At 42.7% G+C, this 11,179-nt stretch overlaps 1 protein-coding gene across 3 annotated transcripts in view; it reads left to right on the forward strand.

The window, feature by feature from the left end:
• LOC123963746 (SLIT-ROBO Rho GTPase-activating protein 1-like) overlaps positions 1 to 11,179 on the forward strand; it is a 40,263-nt gene that overhangs the window by 893 nt on the left and 28,191 nt on the right. For all 3 annotated transcript variants that reach the window (XM_046040787.1, XM_046040789.1, XM_046040790.1), the window contains exons 2-4: positions 8,878 to 9,073; positions 9,404 to 9,458; positions 9,543 to 9,650. In XM_046040787.1, the coding sequence (XP_045896743.1) occupies positions 8,878 to 9,073; positions 9,404 to 9,458; positions 9,543 to 9,650 (359 nt within the window). The remainder of the gene's footprint in view (positions 1 to 8,877; positions 9,074 to 9,403; positions 9,459 to 9,542; positions 9,651 to 11,179) is intronic.

Consider the following 11,179-nt stretch of genomic DNA (forward strand, 5'->3'; position numbering starts at 1 on the left):
CACACACACACACACACACACACACACACAGACACACACACCTGCAAGCATCTTCACTTCTCATGCCAAAGCACTGAATTCAGACGTGTGCAGGGTGTGTATGGGAGCTGACACCTCACCATGAGACGTCAGGATTTCTGGGTTCATCCTGAGTGCTGCATGGCGCCTGAGGGGGGAGGAGGATGGGTTATATATATGTATATGTGTGTGTGTGTGTGTGTCTGGGGGGGGGGTATCTTCTGCAGAGCTCCTTGATCTCTTTCCGCTGTTTGTGTGTGTCAGCAGGTGGGTTTTACACTCAGACCTGAGGCAAGTGTGTCCTCGTCCCCGTCCGTCTAGGAGTCTTTCTATTGGTATTCCTCTGAGGCCGTGACTGCAGCAGTGTGTGTGTGTGTGTGTGTGTGTGTGTGTGTGTGTGTGTGTGTGTGTGTGTGGTCTCCATAGATTACCTGACGGCATGATGCTAAACTGGGGGACATGTTTTAGGTGACAAACTCGCTCCTGTAACAGTGGTTGCCATGAACGTGGGACAACCCCCTCTTCCTCCTCCACCCCCTGGTCCTCCTCCTCCTCTTCCTCCTCCTTCTGGCGCCATGGTTACCATCATCCCCGCTACGTTGGGGCGGTGACGGACAAGTCAAATGACCTTTTAGTAAAAACTACAACAGGCTGCCTCATTTTTCTGAACCAGAGGGGTGAGGAGATATTCGTAAAGCCGCCTCTTTACCTGCAAAGACCCGCTCAAATTGGAGGCTCGGTTCAAAATGTCCGACCTTTACTAGAACGACACCTTATTTGGACACCTGCAAATACCATTGGAGACAGCCAGGGCACAACCTTCCTTGTTCAGCCTCCGGATCCCTATCTCTCTGACAAGATTTTAGTCATCTCATTCCCTCTCCACATGGCGCTTCACACTTTCATACTGTCACCTACGCTCACACCAGCACCAGCACTGCCACAGCCATCACTTTCAGCGTCTAAAAATGAACCACTCTGGCTTTTAAATCCACCTAAATCCACGGCGTTTCCTGTCAGTATGAGGAGGAGGAAATGTGTGTTTACTCTACGGCAGATTACCGTCTTTTTTTCTTTTTTTTTTTCTTGAGTTCAAATCGTCAAAATCCAAGCTGCTTCATTCAGAAATTATTTCTTTCCTCTCGTGCACAACCACTCTGCCCTTGCTTCCTTCTTTTCTTCCTTTTTACTCTCCCTTCACCCTGCTATGCTCTTTCTGTGTGACATGCCATTTTCTGTACGCCCATACTGAACAGACACAGAGTTTGAGTGATTACATTTATAGGAGAGTTGTGGAGGGCATTACAGCCCCCGTGTGAGGAGTGTGTTTCTTGTTTATACACACTCATCCTTGTTTGTGTGTGGCCTTTGCTCTGGTGCCCTGCCAAAACACACTCGGGGATGCCCTGCATTGAAATGACCGCTCAGATAAAGCTCCCCCTTCAACCGGCCCTCTCTGCATCTTGTCGCCTCCTGCCGAGAGCCAAGCATATAGATCTGCGTTGTAACTATGTGCTTTCCAAGTCTGCCTCCCTGCTCTGGCTCCTGATTGGTGGATGCAGGAGGTGGTGTGTAATGTATACACAGGAGGTGGCCATCGCTCTCTCAGAAGGGGGTGGGGTCTACTTACTGAGGTGAGGTGAGCGGAAAGGTAGCAGTAAGATTATGCACAGCGCTGACGATACATATTTGTGTGCTCGATGATGCTCCGGTGCACTGAGCGTGCTCCTGATATTTGGAGCGTCACCTCGCTGGCGTGTGACACCTCCCCTGTCTGAATGAGATGAGGATCGTCTTAATGAGAAAATGCAAATGGAAAATAGAGAAAAGAAAAGAGCTCTGCAGGGGGGAGAGAGGGAGGGAGGAGAAGCAGACGCGAGGCGGGAGAGGCAGCAGTGTTTCCTGCTGCATGTGGCGGCTGCAGCTCTGGTTTTTGCCTGCGTCTGCATGCAGGTCATTAGTGACCTCACATCTGCATACCTGCAGGACAAACAGAGAGGAAGGGATGGATGGAGGGGAGTAGATGAAGATAATGAGGTGACTCTTCATTGAGTAAAATGTTCTGGAGGGCCAAATCAAAAGGCCCCGATCAGTGTGTGTGTGTGTGTGTGTGTGTGTTTCTTGATGATAGAGCGCCACTCATGCCCTCATGTCCTTGGACCTGGTCGTCATGGTAACGGCCACCTCTGGAAGACTGCGTGAGCTTCCTGTTCCTGTGACATCACACACACTCACTGTATGTATGTATGTATGTATGTATGTATGTGTATATATATATATATATATATATATATATACACACACACACACGTTCAAAGTGAACATAGACGAGGTTGGGATGGATGCAATTATTCAGGAGCACCAGTTTGAGAGGCTCAAAGGATGGAAGGACAGCAGCCGTCTCAGAATAGACGATGCAACTAACAGTTCATTTCATTATCAGTTAAGTTGACAATTAATTTCTGGACTTAATTGATGAGTCGCCTATAAACAGTGAAAAATCTGAGCCCAAAGTGAAATCTTCAAAAGTAAATCAGTTCAAAAGTATTGAGCTTACCATCGTAGAAGATAAAAATAAGCAATATATCTTCACATTTGAGAAGCTTGAACTTAAGAATATTGGCACTTTTGATTGAAAAATGATTTGAATAATGACTCGATTATCAGGATTGTCACAGATTTGTTTTCTCTTGAACTGATGAATTAGTTTATTGTGCCAACTTAAAATTGGACATGCAGTATAAATATAAGTCTTGTTGTCAATAACTGACTTGTCTCTTTCCGTCATCTTGTCTGTCTCAATTGTCAACTTCCAAAATTGATTTTATTACAAAATGGTTTTTAAACCCATGATGTTTGCTGCATATTTTTAGTTGCTTCACTGTTCAGTGATTTGTCTTCTTTATGCTGAGACACTGGATGTCCAATGAGTGAGGCTCTCTGCGATGCTTTCCCTCTGCTGCTTCAGGAGTTTTTTGCATCACCACACGTGTTATCCATCGACAGCTGCCACAAAAACACAAAGATAACAGACAGACAAATGTGAAAGCTCATCTGAGACCCTAAGCAGCCCAACTGTGTTCCTCTTAAGTGTTCTGTAACTCCAAACAGTGCGCTGAGCTTCATGGCTCGACAGATCAGTTCAGCAAAACTGTCTCTGCTCTTGGAGGAGCAATTTCGGGGGCCCCGTGCTTCCAGAATTGTAGGTCCCATTAATTTTTTCCAGTAGACAACGTGAGGTGACGGACAGTTGAAGCACTTCCACAGCTTGGATGGACACGTATGGTTCTTTCAATGTACATAAAAACAACCTTAAAATTCAGTTCTGCTCACTGTTGGATTCTGAATTAATATTGGAGAAATTGAGCGATTGTGTTCTTGTCACAAATTCGTCACAAAGTGATTTGTTACCACGATTCAGAGATGAATTAGTGTGTTTCTTGGTCTGTTTTCTCTTTCCGTGCTGGAACTGATCATCAAACCGGAGGTCTGTTCTGTTTAGTTGAATCAGCTGGTACTGACAGTCCATAGCTGCATTTGTTGAATATGCACAATATGCGTCTTTCTCACAAAGTCCCTAAAAAGTATGAAGTTTCAGTCATGAATTCTTAGCCATAACTACAAGGATTCAGGTTTAACATGAGATTAAACCTTACACATTTTTGTCAACGGAGAGACACTGTATGATTTCAGTGTAGCTACCAGCCAAGTTCTGATGGACAGAAATAATTTTGATGAAATGAATCGCTGCTGAGTGTTGCTAGATGTAAAAAGAGAATGCAGTTAAAATCATTTGACTGCTGGAGCTCAGACTCATAAAAACCAAAGTCTAGACACCCGTTGTCTCCAGGTGCTGATCACATCAAGGTTTTTGGCATCGTATTCGTGAGAACGGTGTTTTTTTTCTTCTTTAAATCTCCTGTTGTCTTTATCTCACACACGTTACAGGCTTTTTTGGGGTCTGTTCCAGCTTTTAGAAGCAGCTTCAGACCAGAGCCGTGTGCTCATAATCTCACTAATGTGGAGTAACCAAGGTGATTGAAATGGATCTTAACTTTGTCCAGGACGTGCTTGAGCCAAATTTAAGCGTTGATGGCGTTAAGAGTGGCGATTTTTGACGGTTTCTGGTTCGAAAAAACAGCAAAATTCAATTTTGTTTGTGTGAAAATGTTGCAAAATGTCACATTGAACCAAGAAATATTTAATGTGGAAATTAAATCTGCATCTTCCTCATCCTCGTTACCAGTTTGACATGGTGCATTCCTATCCTGCCCGGCAAAAGCAACAAAATGTTCTCTGTGGAGCTTTCAGATTTAATCAGTCCAGAGATTTCACGAGGCAAATTCTTTACGCTCGGCAAATTGTCTGCATGCTTCTCCCCGTGTCTATGCGTTTTCACATTGTGCTGTGCTGACTGTAGCTCCTCTGATCAAAGAGGCTGAGTCTTGTCTTTGGGGGTGTTACTAGGACACACAGGGAGGTTTCCAAGAAGAAGCATTTCAGACATCAAAGGCTAAAGAGCGGCGGATGTCCTCCTTTCACGTTCAATTGACTGTGATCCAAGCCGAAGGAGTTTCATTGATACAATCTTACCTCCTCACTGGATATGCTTGAAAACTCTGAAACATTTTCTGCTACAGAAAACCTATTTTTTCTATCACACACTCCATATCAATTAATCAACAGTTGCTTAATCTGATTTTTTTGCATGATTTATTGTTTGGTTTATAAATTCATAAACTCAGATACTCAGACACAAAGTAAAGCAGTAGTAAAGTAATACTTCTAATGTAGTAAAATTGTACATTGGAGAAACTGTAACAAATGTTTATGATTTTTGTTTGAATAAGTTTGCAGACATGCTAGCACCTCTGTGAGGCAACACTATACTAAGCATGCTCACAGTGATAATGCTAACATGCTGATGTTGAGCAGGTGTAAAGTTTACCATGTGCACCATCTTAGTCTAACATTCGCTAATCAGCACTAAATACAGTGAACAGCTGAGGCTCAAGGGAATGTCATTAGCTTTTCAGGTATTTGGTTATTAACTAAGTGTTGGAAAATGGTGCTAGAGGGTGACTAAAGTTATTACAACTCATCTTTAGGGGAACATGAATGTCTGTACAAACTTTCATGGAATCCATCTGATAGTTGTTGATGTTTCAGTGTGGAGTCTCTGGAGCAGGTCTGCCTCTGATAGACGTTTATGTAAAGAAGTCTCAAATCATTCTCTTTGATGTGGCGTCTGAAATCCCTACGGAAGGTATGAATGGGATTTGCATGAAAAGCAAAGCCAGTCTCCTGCACAAGAGCTGCACCAGCGTGTTTGTTTTATACTACGGAATTAAATTCACCACTTTTGGGAACATTTTGTCTTTAGTTACTACGACAAAGGTTTTCATAATCAGATGTTAAGCTGAACCCCCATGTACAAGATTAAGTGTCCTGATATTTGAATGGATTGGAAAGAAAATTAAGCCGACTGTTCACTAAGCCCCTCCCCCAAACACAATTAGTCCAATCATAGTTTAGCAACTGTAATTAGACAGAGCAGTAGTGTTGTTTTTACAGGTTTTTGTGTCAGGTCAAAGGAGATATTATGGCTCGGCGATATGGCCAATTTTTGGTCCTGGGGGAAAGTTTAAGAAACCAGATGGTTAATTGTGGTTTTAAACTATTCGTTATGGTCAGAACACCTCACAAATCTCAGTTAGAACATTCAAAACAGTTATGATAAAATCTTTTTTTTAACAAATATGCACGAGTAAAATTAAGTATAATCTTTTTTTTCAGCCCCTTTTCCTCAACAAAATAAATATCTTAATAAAAGAATTAAGTGCTTATTTGTTCGTGATTCAAATGAATTAAATCAAACCATTTATGGAACTTATATTGTTATTGTTGGAAAATTATACCGCAATAGTTATTTTTATTGTTTGATTGCCCAGCCCTAGAAATAAGGTGTAATGTGAGTAAGTTTTAGAGGTGCTGGTAAGTGGATTTTGTTACTGTTGTACAGAACCAGGCTAGCTGTTAGGCTATCTGTCCCCCTGTTTCAAGTCTTTATGCTAAGCTAAGCTAAGCTAAGCTAATTGGCAGCTGGCTGTAGCAGCATGAGAGTGGGTGGTATCGATCTTCTCATCTGACTCGCAGCAAAAAAATAAGTGTTGAATTTTTAACCATAACAGAGCATAAAGCATCAGTAGTGTTGCTATGGTTACTTGCAGCCCAACAGAGGCTCAACACCAATTTAGAGGAGTGATTAAATCGTTGACAACTGGGACGCCACAAACCACATTTGGGATGTCCCGATTGGCCTACCAGCCAATCAGAAACAAGTATTTTCCCCGTCAGGGGTGAAATGTGTTACAGTCATCAGGGACTCAGAGCAGCAAAGCAGACATTCATTTATATGAAAGTGTTGCAGTGTGTGAGAGCAACGTGAAATGGCAGCCATTTTAAATTAGTAAGCTAACGGCAGCAATGGCAGAATCAATATACACACAAAAACACGTACAGTAATAAGAGTTTCATAGACTTGTGAGGACCAAAGGCCAAGGCAGGTTTTCAATAGAAATCTTTGAAGCACGTTTGGCAAACTGTGTGTGTGTGTGTGTGTGTGTGTGTGTGTGGATGCGGCAGATTCAAGCTCTTGTCTTCACCTTCCTCATCACATGGTTCACACACACACACAGCGAGTGGTTGCCAAGACAACAGGTAGTGGAGTGGATAGGGTCCCCCAGGGATTGGTGTGTGTGTGTGTGTGTGTGTGTGTGTGAGAGAGAGAGAGAGGTGGGGTTATCATTGTGTATTCTGTACCCGCTCTCTCCCTCCTGCTGCAGATAGATCCAGCTCTGAAACAGCACGACCAGCGAAGCGTGCAGCCAGGCATTACCATGCTGACTGTAGGACTGACTGATAGTGTGTGTGTGTGTGTGTGTGTGCTTATAGAGAGTGTTTATGTGTGGGGTTTTTTTTTTTAATGCGGTCACAGGATGTCGTCCAAGGTGACTCCTCTAAGGAAAATGGACAGTCCTAATCAGTAATATAAGGGATTAAGGAGAGAGAGAGAGAGGGAGGAAGAAGAGGGGTGGTGCTGAGCAATTATCTTTTAATTAGATTTAATTGATTAGTCGATTGACAGAAAATTCATCCAATTCATTATTTATCATGCAAAAACGCTCAACATTTACTTTGGACTTTTAGAAGTTGTCACTTTTGACCTTTGTCAGTATTGTTTTATAAATTTGATAGACTTTGAGCCACGCTGGAGACACAACTCTATGTCTATCAATGTCGGTCTGAAATATCTAAACAATTATTGATTGGATTTCCATGAAATTTAGGACGGGCATTCATGGTCCTCAGAGGGTGAACTCCACTGACTTTGATGATACTTTTTCTCTGGTGCCACCATGAGGTTGACATTTGTGGTTTTGAGTGGAATGTCCCAAGAAGTGTTGGATGGATTGGTATTAACTTTGGTACAAACCTTCATGTTCCCCTCAGAATACATTTTTATCTCTTTGATGATTGGCAACAAAAGTACTTGGTAAGGAAAACATCGTCGTTTGGGTTTAGTCAGAGAATCTGATTGGTCACAGATTTTGGTGTTACACCTGCTTGTTAATGACGTATCCAATCAAACAACCGAAACCAACATCTGCACTCTGTGTGTTCATTGTTGCTTTATCTGCTCCGTGCTTAAAATATCCACCATGTCAGCGACTTTTAACGTAATAGTCTACCAAGTTTTTTACAGAGTGAAGTCTAAATTCGAGTGAACACATTCCCCTCACGCCCGACCCGATGCCATCGTCCATCCTGATGTTTCATTGTAGACATCGCCCAACCCTAATGAGCATGTTAAACATTACCTGCTTAACATCAGCTGTTGTCTGGATGGTGCAATGAAGATCAAAATAAAATATCAAACAATGCAGTTGAAGGCGTTTAAATGACCGTAACAATATTTAGGTTTTAATTCTTCTGTATCTGACATTGTAAATTCGCAGCTTTTGCCACCTTAGTTAATTCAAAAAGAAGAGTCGCTGTAATCCGACGTCTCCCACATAAACGACATTCAGAGTTATAACTAACCGGTCTGATGTGAGTAGAGGTGTGTGTGGTTATTCTGTTGCAGCTTGTTAATGAACTGAAGGAGAAGCTTTTCATACAGTTTAAAGTAGCTTTTGACAACTGGCTGATTCACTGATTCACTGATTTATAGATAAATGCAGACTGATTTATCTGTGTTCCTGCTTTAACAACATTAAATGCTATTTTGTGATGCTGATTTAAACACATCTACTGGTTGGAGAGAGAGTAACTAAAGTTTTAAGCATTATTCCGTCATTGCTGCACATTTGCTTAAAGGATTCAGTTTGCTCATGATGATAAAATCATCAGACTGCCAGCGGAGTGACGTTACTCCAGAAACAGACTTGATTTGGAGACAACTACTGAAAGCGTAAGACCCAATTTGAACCTTTGAATGAACCACCCACTTATAGACTCTGCACTGGAAGCCAAAATACCACACAGACGGACAAAATTAACTTCACGGTCAGGGAAATACCAAACAGTCGAGCGCTGCTTGTGCTGGTCGTCACACCGCCATGTAGAGAGGGCCTATAGTCCTGTTTTTCACTTCATGACAACACCAAGATGAATGAACTAGAGAAAAGCAGAGATAAATTATCTGCCTTTGTGGGGGTAAAATAAAAGATTAATGGATGTCACAACACTGCCTCCAAAAATATTCCAGTTATTTTGCTGCCATGGATAAACAAATTGCCAATATGTCTAATTTACAACAATATCCATCTGTGCGTTTGTGTGGTGTGTTTTGTGTAGATGTGCGGGCCCAGTTGGTGGAGCAGCAGCGATGTCTGGAGCAGCAGACAGAGATGCGAGTCCAGCTGCTTCAGGACCTCCAGGACTTCTTCAGGAAGAAGGCCGAGATAGAAACAGAATATTCCAGAAACCTGGAGAAGCTCGCCGAGAGGTTCATGGCCAAAACACGCAGCACGAAAGACCATCAGCAATACAAGTAGGACTGTGTGTGTTGGTGTTGGTGTTATGGACAGTCCAGCTGAAGTGAAAATTCATTTTTTACTAAGGAATTAGCTCATAATGTCTTTGGTGTTTGTTCTGATTGTTAAAATGAGCTCTAGCTTTATTTACCAGCTGTCAAAGTGATGAACACATTAATACATCAAAAGGTATTTTAATACTTTTGAACTACTTGTCCTCACATGAAATGATTTCACGCTTCAGTTTGACTCCAAATCCTCACATGAGAGGAACACAGAGGGTGTAATTGACAGATCATGGTGTGTTTTTGCTTTATTAAAAGAAACTTTCTCTCTCTTTCTTCCAGAAAGGATCAGAACCTGCTCTCTCCAGTGAACTGCTGGTACTTGCTGTTGAACCAGGTTGGTTGCATGTGTTTGCTTTCATTAGTCGGAAATATGAAAACATCAGAGATATCCCTCCATGCCCTTTTCTGTCATTTCCAGGTGAGGAGGGAGAGTAAGGACCACGCCACCCTCAGTGACCTCTACCTGAACAACGTCATCACCCGCCTCACACACATCAGCGAGGACTCTGCCCGCCTGCTAAAAAGAGTGAGCTGATATATCTTCTTCCTCTGAGCCATAGAGCTCCAGTTTTGTCCAGAAACTATTAAAAACCCACCAGTGAGCCTCACTGCTGCACTGGGTGACATGTTGATTCCTCACCATGAACACACACACACTGTAGTTTATTCTGACTCAGTCCCACATACACCGTCCTGCTGCCCCGAATACTCACTAGAGCACCAAAGGTGGATTCATCCGCCGCTGAAAATAGTCCCCAACAAATGCACTATTTCCTCCTGTTTGTTTGATAAACACTACAGCAAGAAGCTGTTTTAGGAAGTTACTGAGCTTTTGTCACACCCTTGACCGCGTTCCAGTACACTGCAAATTTATGTTGGAAAAGGAAGATTGTTAGCCATAACCCTAACCCTAGTCATTGTTAGCAGGACTAGGTAATAACAACGCATTACGCAGTCGGACAGTACTGTGTGTACAATTAAATGAGTCAAAATAAAGAGAGATGTGCTATAAACAGCATATTACTACAGCTTTTATTCTGTTGATTCTCGGAGCAGCCATCTTAGATTTTCCAAGTCGTAAATCTGACTTAAGGCGGCGTTCCAGTTGAAATTTCCGACTGGGAGGTTGGAAGTTGACGTATTAATATATACACTCACCTAAAGGATTATTAGGAAAACCTGTTCAATTTCTCATTAATGCAATTATCTAATCAACCAATCACATGGCAGTTGCTTCAATGCATTTAGGGGTGTGGTCCTGGTCAAGACAATCTCCTGAACTCCAAACTGAATGTCAGAATGGGAAAGAAAGGTGATTTAAGCAATTTTGAGCGTGTCACGGTTGTTGGTGCCAGACGGGCCGGTCTGAGTATTTCACAATCTGCTCAGTTACTGGGATTTTCACGCACAACCATTTCTAGGGTTTACAAAGAATGGTGTGAAAAGGGAAAAACATCCAGTACGCGGCAGTCCTGTGGGCGAAAATGCCTTGTCGATGCTAGAGGTCAGAGGAGAATGGGCCGACCGATTCAAGCTGATAGAAGAGCAACTTTGACTGAAATAACCGCTCGTTACAACCAAAGTATGCGGCAAAGCATTTGTGAAGCCACAACACGCACAACCTTGAGGCGGACGGGCTACAACAGCAGAAGACCCCACCGGGTACCACTCATCTCCACTACAAATAGGAAAAAGAGGCTACAATTTGCAAGAGCTCACCAAAATTGGACAGTTGAAGACGGGAAAAATGTTGCCTGGTCTGATGAGTCTCGATTTCTGTTGAGACATTCAGATGGTAGAGTCAGAATTTGGCGTAAACAGAATGAGAACATGGATCCATCATGCCTTGTTACCACTGTGCAGGCTGGTGGTGGTGGTGTAATGGTGTGGGGGATGTTTTCTTGGCACACTTTAGGCCCCTTAGTGCCAATTGGGCATGGTTTAAATGCCACGGCCTACCTGAGCATTGTTTCTGACCGTGTCCATCCCTTTATGGCCACCATGTACCCATCCTCTGATGGCTACTTCCAGCAGGATAATGCACCATGTCACAAA

The sequence above is a fragment of the Micropterus dolomieu genome, linkage group LG23 (genome assembly GCF_021292245.1).
Source record: "Micropterus dolomieu isolate WLL.071019.BEF.003 ecotype Adirondacks linkage group LG23, ASM2129224v1, whole genome shotgun sequence".
Lineage (NCBI taxonomy): Eukaryota > Metazoa > Chordata > Actinopteri > Centrarchiformes > Centrarchidae > Micropterus > Micropterus dolomieu.